The sequence below is a fragment of the Saccostrea echinata genome, unplaced genomic scaffold (genome assembly GCF_033153115.1).
Source record: "Saccostrea echinata isolate AGI-Se365-2 ecotype Australia unplaced genomic scaffold, CSIRO_AGI_Sech_v1 ptg000056l, whole genome shotgun sequence".
Classification (NCBI taxonomy): Eukaryota; Metazoa; Mollusca; class Bivalvia; order Ostreida; family Ostreidae; genus Saccostrea; species Saccostrea echinata.
In genome coordinates, this window is record NW_026889805.1 from 1,559,155 (window position 1) to 1,573,531 (window position 14,377).

A 14,377-nucleotide genomic window follows, 5' to 3' on the forward strand; every position below is an offset into this window, starting at 1 on the left:
GAACTCAACAAGTTTATCCAAAAGAAAGATATGAACCAGACACTAATTTTGATCGCTTTCTTTCAGTGACCTTGAGCTAACCTTGGTGTCAAGGTCATGACACACTCTCAGGTCATAAGCAATCTTTGTGTAAAATGGGAATTCACCGAGTTAATTCATAAGAAAGATATGAACCGGATACGAATTATGAACTTTTCTCTCAGTGACCTTGAACTTGAACCCAAATGACCTTGGGTCAAGTCAAGTCATGAAAAATCTTTGTGTGAAGTAGTGGATTCTAATGTTCCTCCATAAGAAAGATATAGACAGGACACATTTGTAGAGACAGACAGACATGTGGACAGAGAGACGGACGGACGGACAGAAAAGGTGATTCCTATAACCCCCCCCCCCCAAATTTTGTTTGCAGGGGGCATAATGATTTCACCACTGCATATAATGATGTTACTACTGCATATAATGATTGTACACATCATATAATGATTTCTAAGGATGCAATTACAATGTCGATAGTGTTGGGAATCTTTCCAGTCCATAGTGTAACAATGTAAATGTGATGGGACTTTTTAACCATACACTGAGACGTAAGCTAGCGTAGTCTTTGGCATTGGTCTTACAATAAACCTTTAATACACGATGTCTCTTTTGATTCATCACTACCTTATGTAAATCAACAGTTAGGTCTTCATCACATTCGCACCAAACTTTACTCTGTCCCTTTAAAACTTTAAAATAGTCTACTTGAATAGGTCAAGGAATTTTTTTTTTTTTTTGATTCCTCGACACCAGAACACTGGCTCGGATCTGTGGTTATGGATATTGCTGATCATCGGCTTTTTAAACCGCCACGTTTTACAGAAAAAAGCAGTGTTTTTCCTTAAACACCAATATGCCAACAAAGAAATTGACAATGTTAATATATGTAATATACTTAATCACAAAAGGGCCCAGTCTTGTATTCCACCATATTTCAAGTTGAAGACTACACCTTGTATTTCCTACAAATATACATCGTCTATTGCTTCCAAACTTTTTAATTACAAGAAAACTTTACAGAGCCTTTATATTGAGTATTTGAAACATAATCCTCCTTTCTGTTCATGTCTTTCTTCACCCTACATACATAGTCCTGCTGGACACGTTATTACTGGTGACGTAAATATAATTAATAATGAGGACCTTAAATAATTAATTTTAAAAGGGCCAAAATTTAGGGAACCCCGATCTTTAAACTGGCATCAAAATTTCATAAATATTATTGATTTTGTAGAAGATTACGCCAGACCATGGGCCAAACATGAAAAAGAAGATCTTGACAATTTGTCAGAATGGATTAAATGTATTGATGTATGTTAAAATCTCGCATACAAACATCTGTTGTTAGCAGATTTATTTTTGTATTCATATGAAGCAGAATTTGTTCAAAATCTTATACGTGAAAGGAAGAAAACACCTGCTGTGGCCTTCAACTCGACATTTATACATATCGACGACGTAGTATCAATTAACAATGGTTATTTCCATTCTTATGTCGATACGATATATCCCGGTGAGCTTGAGATAAAAGATACCACGGAGTCTGATACATCTGTTTCATATTTGGATATTTTACTTGAAAAAAAAAACGTTAATGGTAATCCAGCAACCAAGCTTTATGATAAACGTGATGATTTTAACTTTTCAATCGTCAACTTCCCTTACTTATGCAGCAATGTACCTTCATCACCTTCATATTTGGATATTTTACTAGAAAAAGACGTGTAGATGAAGCCGAAGTCGATTTTGGATTTATCTCTTTTATTAGGTAGAAACAGAAGGAAGTCGATATGTGGAGTCGCCCAAGTGGCTCAAAGTAGTTGACACTACATCAAACAGAACAGCACATGGCATCAATCGGATCAGCTCGCTCTTTTCCGTCACGTGCAAGGGAAAAGGGCGAGGTGATCCGATTGCACATGGCATGAAATATGAAGATAACGAACAGTATTCAATCTCAAAGTCCAACAAACCGATACAAATTTGAAGCAGGGCAAACACGGACCTCAAAATTTAGAGGTGGGATCAGGTGCCATGGAGGAGTGAGCATCCCCTGCCGACCGGTCACATCCGCCGTGTGCTCCTTGTCATGATCGGGTAATAACGGCCGGAGAAATCCATAGACAGCTCATTGTATAAATAGTGGCCTAACAATTAGTATGAAAAATGTCAGTCCGCATTTGACTCAATGATAGGTTGTATGTGCTGACAAGGTCATTATATCGACCGTAAAACTTGCGAAAAGATGACTTCAAACGAGACTGTTGATATCCTTGTTTCATCAACTTGTTTGTCAATAGCTTGCCTCGTTTTAGAAATTGTTCATACGTAGAGAATGCTTTTGCGTATCGAATCAACTGAGAGACATAAACCCCATATGCTGGTGATAAGTGTATAGTGCTACGTAAGTAAGGGAAGTTGACGATTGAAAAATTGAAGTCATCACGTTTATCATAAAGCTTTGTTGTTAGGTAACCTTTAGCGTCTTTTTCTAGTAAAATATCGAAATATGAAACAGATGTATCAGAATATGTGGTATCTTTTATTTCAAGCTCACTGGGATATATCGAGTCGACATATGAATGGAAGTAATTATTGTTAATTGATAATACGTCGTCGATATATCTCAATGTCGAGTTGAAGGCCAAGTTCAGACAAAATATTGGTACATGGGGCCACAACAAGCGTTTTTTTTTTCGTCTCATGTATAAGTTATTGAATAATTGATTCATATGAATACAAAAATAGGTCTGCTAATAAGGGGGCGCAATTGGTACCCATGTGAATTCCACAGATTGTTGGAAGATCTGATCTCCAAAAACTACATATATATTGTCAATCAGAAACTCAAGCATCTTTAACATCGGCTTTTGAGTACTTGTGTGTACAATCAGAATGTTTTTAACCAAAAAAATTTGCAAATGACCAATGAGAAGGTAAGTATATTTACAAGTTCCATTTTTAGACATTCTCATCTAGAACGGTTGTCCTACTTGTCATACATCTGTATGTTAGGATGAGCTTTGGACTGATTCTTTCTGTTATTATATATTGTTTACATCAGCTACATTGATTTAAATTAAGTAAAGTTATATATTTCTTCTGTGCAAATTTAATGCTACAAATATCGCCCGTTTTCCTTAATTATCTTCCAATACATTGTATCAAGGATTGAGACACACAAAGGACCAAGCCCTTAGTATAAAATAGCTGGAATGATTAATACTTTCTCTTATACTTGCTTGTGTGAGCTGGAATGATTTTCAATGAGAAAACCAAAGGCTGGTTCATTTTTCTATACCTCACTGGCCTTTATATTTCTCTCACTATTGTTCAGTTGATAGTGCAATATAACATAGTCGTAAAGAGAAGTCATGTGTTTCAAATGTCCTACTTTCATTATTACATATTTTTGTTATTTCCCTTCACTGAATTTTTAATGTTTCTATCATCACAAGGCATTTATAAAATACTGACAAGCGGGTTCACAAACATCAGTACTCAATATTATTTAAAATATTAGATAATTTCTCATTTATCATTAAAAGACACATTTTTGAAATAGTTATATAATAGTGTTGTACTTTGCGTGCACTATGCCTAAATAGTAGTCAGGGTTTGACACATGGTGCACGAGCCGGAGGCGAGTGCACTATGTGTCAAACCCTGACTACTATTTAGGCATAGTGCATGCAAAGTACAACACTATTGTTATTATTATGCTGACTGTTGTATAAAAACGACAATATTTTCTTCCTTTCCAATGTTTCATTCACCTCTTACATTCATGTTAGTACACCCCTATTATGACGTCACCTTGTGCTACATGTACGTCATAATCTTTTGTCTTTAAAATTTTGAATGTTCCATGTACAAATAGTTGAGAAATTTAGTTGTGTGAAGGGTAAAAAATTGCAAGATACTATTTTATAAAAATTATTTTGTTTATTTTTTTTTTTTCTTTTAGTGTAAAATCTTTGAAACTAAGTTTATATATATTATAATACAGTGTTATAGATAACGGTGTCTCTAGCGTAATCGGTAGCGCGTCGGACTGATAATCCTGGGGTCGTGAGTTCGATCCCCTGCGTGGGCGCTGTCGGATTTTCTTCAGAAAAAGAAGCCGTGCTACATACGCTATATACGCTATATAAATCCTTAGACCACTATGCGAAAATAGTTGGGTATTGACTATGTAAAGACAAACTGACAGGAAGCATAATAATGCATAATAGATGCCCTTCCATCACTAATATTAAAAATTTTTAATATATGTCCCTTTCTTACTCTTTGCTTCCTCCTATAAATAAGGTTTTGAACAAATATTTTTATGGAGTGCTGTTGCCATAGAACCCAACATGAAACCGAATGAAAACATAGATCAACGAACAAACCTTTACAAACGTAGAAACCCTCAAAAACCTATTGTGAACAAAGTCAACGAACCTTCATGCCTATGGCGTCACATGCACTTCAATATTTTTTGGGGGGGTGGGGGGGGGGACTGAATTGCACAGCAGGGATTCTATGAATTCTTCATATTTCATAGGTCTGTATCGACAAAAATCTTGTTCAGCTGTAATGAACATACGTTGAGGGCGGAATGGGGTTAGATAATTATCTTTTATCTTCACCTAAAACTTAATCAGGTTGAGTCCTTCGAATGCCGACATCATTACTGTCCTTGGTCTTGACTTCTGACCTTGTTACTGGTCAACTTTTTCTAGCATGACGTATTTCCTTTTACTCAAAGACATTACTTACCACTACTACACATGGGCCGTAGCCTTTGATTTGAAATAATTCAATAAAAGAAGTTTTGAACGGATAGAAAATTCTTTCCAGTTTATGTATCTGAAAGATTTTGAGAACCATAAAGAAGAATACCATTGGGCACTCTATTGTAAGAATTGTTATTTGTCATGCGCTGGTAAACTTTCTCCATAACGCTTCAGAGTTAAGGTTTTCAATCCCTAATAGGACCTAATTCTCTATCCTTATATATCCATCACATATATAATACTCTGATATTAATTCAAAGCATTTTACAGTAGAAAAGGATTTACCAAGAGAAAGTTTCAAAAATGTAATTAACTAAGCAGTAATTAATTAACAGAAATTGCATTGAAGTCTATGGAGACAAACGATTTTTTTAAAATAAAAATTCAAATAATAAGAATATTCAATAAATACTGTGGTGGAAAGATGCGTTAAATCATTAGAAATAGAATGACAATTGAAAACAATTTTTTACCATATGGATTTTTTTAAAATTGATTTTTATTACTTAAAAAAAAGAGGGAGATAACTCTTCAACAAAGGTCAAGGTCATAAATTAGAACACGTTCCATTCTTACATGCTAATAGTAATAAATGGGAATTATGTCTAAATATACTGAGTATTCCACCTGCACACATCTGTTATGTATTCAAATTCATTGAATCTCAGAAGCTATTAGGGATGGAACACCTTAACTTTGTCTTCAACTGCTTTGAGCTCAATAAACTTTTGTCGTTAGGACTGGTCAAGATTCTAAAAAAATCATCTATTTAAATAAGCCAAGATAGGAAATTGTCTATTACATTAGAACCATATATGTTCCAAATATTGATATTTTCACATTCTTTCATAAAGGAAAATATAGGGAAAGTAAAATTATCATTTTTTTACAGCTGACTTTAACAGAAATACTTTGAAATCATAGGGGATTGTTAAATGTAGAACAATAAATATTTAGAAATACCATGTATAAAAAATAAGTATCACACCTATATACAGAGTTTAAAGGCCCGTGTTTTCTGTCTCGTTTACAATTTGTATTGTTTTAATGAAATATGGGGTCACTGTTCATTACCTTCATCTATTACATTAAGAACATCTAAGTTTTCAGTAAGTTTAAGTAATAAAATTAACATGATATAACAATTTTTTAGTTGCCTGCCAACATATCTTTATTTCTTAATTACCATGGAAAATACCACTATCAAATGAATCAGTATTTTTGTGGATATCTTCCCATATAAAACAAAGTTTGGTTGATACTTGACAGCAGATTTAAATTCAAAAAAGATGTCATGGACAAACTGTCAGAAAATCTTAAGTTTTCAGTTTAAACATGCTATAATATAGTCAAAGATTGTTACTTTGCTTCACATAATAAAACGAAACAAAATTCTATTGTTTATTTTTACCTCTATTTTAAAAAAAAATAACTACCAAAAATGGCTCATAGTGCAAAGATATAAAATACAAAATGTAAAGCAGTGTTTTAAAAAAAATTGTTATCAAGTCACATAAATAAAATTATCACAAACATCTGTGCCTTAGACACACAGAAACCCTTCCTTTCTTCTATTGTTTTACAAACAATCAAGCTATGATCTACAGACACTACATTAATGGTCAGGTGGACTCCTCCTGTGCTTCCAACTGTTGGGCTGAAGCCTCCAGGTATCCCCTTCTACAACAGTTAACAGTAATTATCACAGATTTAATGAGGCACTCTCTTAAAAAAATAACTATATTAAAAGCATTTGTAAATATTTAAAACAATTATTATTTAGTGGATGTCTAATTATAATAGACGATAAAATATACTATAACATTCAACTCTATAACATTAATATTGAAATGTAAGTCATGTCAGATCACAGTCACACAATTATCACAGATCAGATTTAAAATCTTCCTTTGGTTACAGTGGAAAACATTAGATACATGATATTACAATACAAATAAAATGTGCTACACACTTCTGGAATGTGGTATTTTTCAAGGGACAAGGTAGCTGTGCTTAGGGATGGGTATTGGCAAAAATTTCATATTGTGATATATCACGATTTTTTCCCAAAAATATCACGATAAATCGTGATATTTTTATACACAATTTTTACTTCAATTTCAAATGAATTTCCATAATATTTCTTAAAAATATGCTATAAAAACATAATTTTACTTTTTAAATTTTTATTTATTTAATATAAAGCTTGTTTGGTCGCATTGTTTAATTGTTTTCAACATTTTTTACACTTCCTGTAATTGTCATTTAATAATTTGAACAAATAAATGAATAATTTCCGGAAATTATAGTTATGTACCAAATACCGATATTTCAGTCTCCGTATCATGATACGTATCACGCAATAAAAAATCGCGATATACCGGTATACCGATAAAATCACGCATCCCTAGTTGTGCTTAAAGAAGATATTCATTACATATTAAAGCTGAACAAGACTTGTAAATAGGCATACGCCATATTAGTTTTCCTATCACCAATATCAGAATTAGGATATACCCTTCACATTAGTTACACCCGATTGCTACCTGCATGGATTGGATGGCATGTAACCGAGTTGGTTATCTTGTATTACCTTTGTTTACATTTTATTTCAGTTTATGTGTGTTTGCGTTTGTTTTTCTGCACTGACTGGAGCAACTGATGTCAAATTTCATATGTAAATTTTTCTCCTGTCATGGAAGAAGCATGCAACTACTTTTGTTGCTACCGAGTATTTTACAATGGCTATGTACATGTAGAACCCTCCTTACATGTGTAGACTTAAGAGGGTATTACACTGAACCCTGACCAAGTGAACGGATTATATAAGGGACTCCACATATAATGGCAAGTTAAGGGAAATATGGAGGACAAATTTCTTTTACGAATCTTGTTCAGCTTGAAGACAAATAATTCATGTACGCTAACAAAGAGCAGATAATTCTAGTTGAAGTATATGTGTAAAATGGTGTACGTAACATTTATTAAGCTATCAAAGTCACTTCCATTTGAGTTTAGTGGTCATGGTTGATAGTTTTGATGTTATTCTGTAAAACTTAAAAAGTTTTGATTTTTTCCCCAAAAATTTTGCAGGGCCAAATAAGGTTGTATATAATCACATAAATAGCTCCATATACAAGTTGTACATTATAGCAATAATACATGTATAGTGAGAATCATTCAGCTGCATGAACAATAGAACATCTAACAAATTCAGTACTGAATTATAATACTGTATAAACATTATACATGTATATTTAAAAAATGAAAATATGGATGAAATCTGATATTATCACAATTACAAATCTGTGTGTCTAAGATGAAGATGAACCATAAACAATAAGATCTTCAGAGATTACCACAACTTATCTATTCTGACAGCTCAGAACTAAAAAGATACTTAATATCTATATATTTTCTCTGTAAGGGCTGTAATGAAGAGTGTTGAGATACACAGAATACCCTGGTGTTAACTTTCTTTCTCAAAAATCTTCAGATATGTTTGCTGCATTTTTCTGTCAAGCAGAAAACCTTTAAAAGCATAATGTAATAGATGATACATTGTAATTTAAAGATTTAGGTGAACAGTTTCTCCATCACAATGTTAAGTACACAATACATGAAGATTGGATCCTATAGACCATCTAGCACCACTAACTGCAGAGTAATATTGTTAATTAAAACTAAATCATGATTAGCTGACTAGGAGGTCGACATGGCAATGACCCCTGACCCAGTCCCTCACTTGTCCTGGCCTGTGGGGTCTGGTCCTTTTGGTTTCTGGCTGTTGAAGTAAGTCCTCCTGAAATACAGGTAAGTAATTCACACATGTGTAAACACAGGTAACACAAAAGTGATTTGTACAGACATAGATACAGCTGCCAAATTAGGGGAGAAATATTACTTCATATTTCTATTCAAGTAAAACTTCATATACATCTAAACTTTTTATGAAAGTAAAAATATTTAAGAATACGTATGCTTTAATAAAGAGCTGATTTTGATGATAAACTGAAATTTATTTTTTAAAAAAATTATTGTTTCATTTTTAAGCTATATTCATTTTCAGAATACCATCTATATTTAGTAATTTTTTCCCCCCACGAAATTATAGCAACTTCTTCACACATAAAAGGAAAAGTGCCTGTTGCCATGGTAACTATAAAGGTTAGAGTTGGTGGACAATTACTTTTTCACTCCTTTACTCACAAAATAATGTTTCCATCTGTCAACTCTTGTATTTTTTGTTGTGCTTGGGTGAGCTGAAAATTTCATTTTATAAAGATAATTACACCTATATAGATGGTATTCTCTGACAGGAAGACCATAATTTGGTTGAACTAGAAACCTTACTTTCCATACGAATAAATCTCACAAAATCATTAGTGTGCTTCCTGTTAAACTGCTTTTCCAAATATTTTTGTCAATTATCATTTGATTTTTTTTCCAAAAGATATTTTGAATAATCTTCAAATTTAATGATATAGTAGACCACTTTTCATAGAACTAGCAATCAGCATTTTAAATTATTAATTTCTCTCCACATTCCAGTGCATACAATTCAACCAAATTATGTCTTCAGCTATTATTTCATTCCACATTGACAACCACAGCATACCAGATACTTTTATAAATGAGACAACCAAATAAACTCTTTGTTTAATTATTTCTCAGTTATAAAAGTTTTTGTCCTATTGTGATTGTCTCCCTTTGTACTGTGTATGAGTAGCCTCCCCTGACACTCACAACATGGTGTTGGCCTCCTGAAGTTCGCGGATTTTGTTCTCTGTCTTCTCCATCCACTCTTTGTACTTTTCGCCCCACTGTTTGTTTAACTGTCAAATTGTCCATTGCATTAAATAATCATGATCAAACAAGAGAGAAGCATTATTACAGGATTCAAAAGCAATGACCACATTTTATCAGCTGTCAATGACTATTACAAGAGTGTTATGATTGCTTTGTCAATGATTTCACATTTCCTACTTTCACTATCAAATGCTCTAATTAGTGATTATTTCCCTTTCACAGATATTTGTCTGTGAAACTATTATTAAAAAACAAAAGATTAAAAAACTGAAAAACTTGAATAACCTATCTTAAACAAGATAAATTAACAGCTCAAAAATTCTATGATTTTAAATGAAAAGAAAATGTTACTAGAAGACTTCTCTAGTTTTTACCAAATATCTAGAAATTTTATTATAAATTTCAAAAGCATGTTTCTTTTATATGTGTGAACCTTCTCTATAAATAGCATTCTATAAGTTTTATTTCCTGGAGTGCTGTTGGCCATAGAACCCAACATGAAACCAAGTGTACTCAAATTCTGAGATGAACCTTAATACTAAAACTACGACTTAAACCTAAGCTAATCAAAGAACGAGAGGCACCGCCGCTTCATGCCTATGGCCTCACCTGCACTTCATGTTTTTTTTTTTTGGCACATGAAATATAAATCAATAAAAATATAAAGCTTACTCTTATCAAATTTTGTTTTCTCCTATTTTTTTGTTTTAAATTCAACCATATTTTTTACTATTAATATGATTGATGTGTAAAATCTGATAAAGAATATATGATATTCATATTTTTTGCTTAAATTTCACAATGTAAGTTTTTAAAACTTTCAATTTATATTCAGTGAGTATATTTATGCATATAAACTGTAACATCTTTTCACCTCGATTTTGAGTTTTTCCTCCGCCTCACACCACGAGGCCTCTTTGATGCTGAGCTCCGTAACAAGGGAGTTAACTCTATCTTTGAGATCACTATTCTCCATCAACAAAGCTGTGTTGTCTGCCTGGAGTTCCAGTAGCTGATGTTGTAAGGCTTCAATGATTGGTTGATGACCACACTCCAATTCCTGAAATTATCCAATCAAGATATTTATTACAATTCAGTGTTGAATGTCTGGACTTCAAGAACTGATGCTGTAAAGCCTCAATGATTGGTTGTTGACAACACTCCAACTCCTTTAATTACTCAATCAAAATTTATATCTCCTGACCAACAGAGTTAAAGGTGAGATTTAAAATTATTTCATTGACCAGATGAGCAGTAATAATAAGCAGCACCTTCACATTAATCATAAAGTATTCTTAAAGTCTCAAAATTTTGCAGCCCCATTGTGAACCTTGCTCTTTTCTTTAGAAATTTCCCCTGTGTGTAACTTTGTTAAATTCTCACAATAAAGCTGTACAAAACCTGTTCCATTGCTTTTTTGACAGCCTCCATATCTTTAGCAAATTGTTTGCGTAAATCGTCCATTTCCTTAGAACTGGTTCCCTGTACATTTGAGAGTTTGGCCTCCGCTTCTTTTATCTGGGTGTCATGATTTTTTTCCGCGGCTGCAAGCTGAGCCTTCAGATCATCTAACTTCTTCTGAAATTCTGCGGGAACTTTGCTGGCGGCCACTGGTGGAGGGGGAGGGGCGGTAATTGTAGGTTTACTGTCCCTGTTTATAAACAAGTCACAAAATTACTGGTATCTTATCTTAGACTACATTATTTACCTATAGTGTCGTACTGTATAGTAATGTGAAGAAAGAAGACTACCAGGTGTCATAATCCCTGGATAAAATTACATACCATATAAAAGTGTCACACATGTACATAGCAAAATACATACAAAGTAGATTGAACATGTTGAAGACAATAGAAACATAATTGCATAATATTCAATAATCACAGTAATTCTGGATTGTTGCTTTTTTTCTGCAAACATGTATCACTTATGATGCAAAGAAATAAATGTCAACCTTTGTTACCTTATGCTAATTTTTTCCAAGTAAGAATTAAATAGCTGTGTTATTGTCACATAATTTTAAATCTAATATTATTCACTTTTAATCATAAATCATCATTGCTACAGTACCTGATTTCAAATAAAATACCTTTTTCCAAACGGAGTGCCCACTTCCAGGATTTCCCTCTCACGTTTAAGGACTGTGGTATTTTTAGCTTTCCTTAGATCCTCCAACCTTTTCTTCAAACCCACTATTTCCTCTTCTAACTGAAAAAAGAGATTACATAGTCACATGATTATTACTGCATAGCAACATATTTGTATGGAGCTTTCTATATACAGAGGTTTGTGGAAGTATATGCAAAGATAAGTTATTATCAGTGTATTAAGCATAAATTACCCCAGATAGTGAACACATGTATCAATATTCATAGCACTATAACATATAGCTGATACAGTGAAGTATGACTTCATATTAAATCCACTTGTGACGTCACTCTTTTGTTTGAGCGCTCCATTATTTTTCAGGAATGGAGAGTTGCAAATTACACTGAAAGCGGTATTTACTATATTAAAATTCTCCTTCCCATTCCTCTACCGAACAAAGAACTTATAAAATTTCATCAACTATAGTTTATTTTCATATTGAGAAAAAATCATACTAGTACCACTGAGAATCGATCCCAGTACCCTCACCATGGTAGACTGACACTCATCTCACTATGCTATTGAAGCTGTTGGCAGACGCCAGATTTAAATAACTTTGTTACACATTACTCGCCTTACTCTCTCTATATATATTAAATATACTACTAATATATCAAATATATATTTTTTATTATATATTAACAAACAATAATTACAAGCATTTTAAACAGTGGATTTTAAGCAGGTTAATGTACGAGTAGCGCTCCATTCCTTAAAAGCAATGGGCCTCGGCTCCTTCAGGGCCTCGGCTTCATTACTTTTAAGGAATGGAGCGCTACTCGTACATTAATGTACGAGTAGTGCTCCATTCCTTAAAAGCAATGGGTCTCGGCCCCTTCGGGACCTCGATCGGCTTCATTACTTTTAAAGGTGCATAGACAGATTTGAAGCTTATATTTTCTCAAATTTTCTGTATAAAATCACAACTTATATGTTGCTATAGCATTTCACACGAAAATAAAATTAAAAACTTATTTAATCTGGAAGTTATTGAAACTACGAATTTCGGGAGGCATTTGATTAACACATCCTTGCACTTTCATAATTTTTAACTTTATCCTTAATACTTAAGAGAAGCAGCAATTTTGTTGTGTATTAATGAATAATATTACATCTATTAATCCAGAAAATTCAGAGTAAAAATGTGGGAAAGCAAAACCCACTCACTTAAGTATTGTCAACGCGTGCTCAGTGTTGTGTAGTTGTGTACAGAGTTTAACAAATTGAATACACCTGTGAAACGTAAACTGTTATTGTAAACAGGGCACGAGCTTTGTTGTTGTTAATGTTTATGTTTCACCGGGTGTGTTCAATTGTTAAACACTGCACACACCACTGAGCACGGACTGACAATACTGGTGATATAGGATTTTGCTTTCTACATTTCTACTCTGAAATTTCTGCATTATAGTTTTAATATTTTTCATTAATAAACAACAAAATTGCTACTTTTCGAAAGTAATAAGGATAAAGTTAAAATTTGTGAAAGTGCAAGAATGTGTCTATCAAACGTGTCCAGAAATTCGAAGTTTCAATAACTTCCAGACAAAATAAGATTTTATCCAATTTTCGTATGAAATGCTATAGCAACATATAAGTCATGAAATTATACAGAAAATTTGAGTAAATATAAACTTCAGATCTGTGTCTAAGCACCTTTAAGGAATGGAGCACTACTCATACATTAACCCTAACAAAACACTGATTATATAATATATATATATATATGAATATATATATAATATTTCTAGCAATTTCAGTGAAAGAGTTGATTTATTTGTAATATTGTCATACATTGAATGAAACTTCAAATTTCTGACATTTGACCTTGACATTTGAACCTTGACCTTTGACCTGATATTACCTCCTTGACACGGTCTTTTAGAAGAACTTCATTCTTTTTACTGTCATTGGTCAATACAAGTTTCTTGGAGGATGCCATCACCAACTCTCCAACATTTACTGGGCCTCTAGATATGAATACGGGAGAATGCACAATCTAGTCACCTGCCGTGAATTCAAAAATATTAAGACTAATAATTTATGTGAATATATAAAAGTAACTACATGTATAAACATTGAAAAGGGTATTTAAAAGTTAAAATTTAGAAAACATCACTTATTTATTAATAATATAGATATAAATCCTATGTCATCAGACACTTTAAGCTTTTAAAAAGTGCAAAAAGCATACGTCAAATTTCCACATGATCAAAAAATTTGCAAAAGAATTTTACCATGAGGATTTAAAAGTTCTAAAATGAACTGATTCCTAAAAGTTATTTTCGTATCTATCTTCTACATGTTCTACTCATTATTTTTTTTGTTTGTTTGTTTGTTGTCGTTTGTTTGTTTTTGTTTTCTTTTCTTTTTTGGGGGGGTGGGGGGGGGGGGATTTGTTCATGCAGGATATTTTTGGCAAAACTAGTTTCTATTGGTCTGCAATTTCATTAGTTAGTCAGTTAAGATGGATAAGGTTTGTGAAATGGATTCCTTTAGTATGGTAGAAAACTACATTTCATTGCCTATCTTACACCGATTGCATCATCCCAAACCACAGCCAAAATGTACGATCCTCTCCCATTATGGCCATGGTTGAATGA

At 32.9% G+C, this 14,377-nt stretch overlaps 1 protein-coding gene across 2 annotated transcripts; it reads right to left on the reverse strand.

The window, feature by feature from the left end:
* Positions 1-8,096: 8,096 nt before the first annotated feature.
* On the reverse strand, positions 8,097-13,774 carry LOC133173663 (desmoplakin-B-like). 2 transcript variants are annotated; one of them, XM_061308652.1, is made up of 6 exons: positions 13,639-13,773; positions 11,716-11,834; positions 11,028-11,277; positions 10,501-10,686; positions 9,564-9,652; positions 8,097-8,619 (listed from the first exon to the last, which is right to left on the reverse strand). In XM_061308652.1, exons 1-6 carry the CDS (start codon positions 13,714-13,716, stop codon positions 8,559-8,561), a joined length of 783 nt encoding a protein of 260 aa, XP_061164636.1. In that variant the 5' UTR covers positions 13,717-13,773; the 3' UTR covers positions 8,097-8,558. The 2 variants fall into 2 exon arrangements, with proteins under 2 accessions (XP_061164636.1, XP_061164637.1); XM_061308653.1 differs by lacking the exons at positions 8,097-8,619; positions 9,564-9,652 and adding an exon at positions 9,790-9,864 and having other exon boundaries at positions 13,639-13,774.
* Positions 13,775-14,377: the final 603 nt, after the last annotated feature.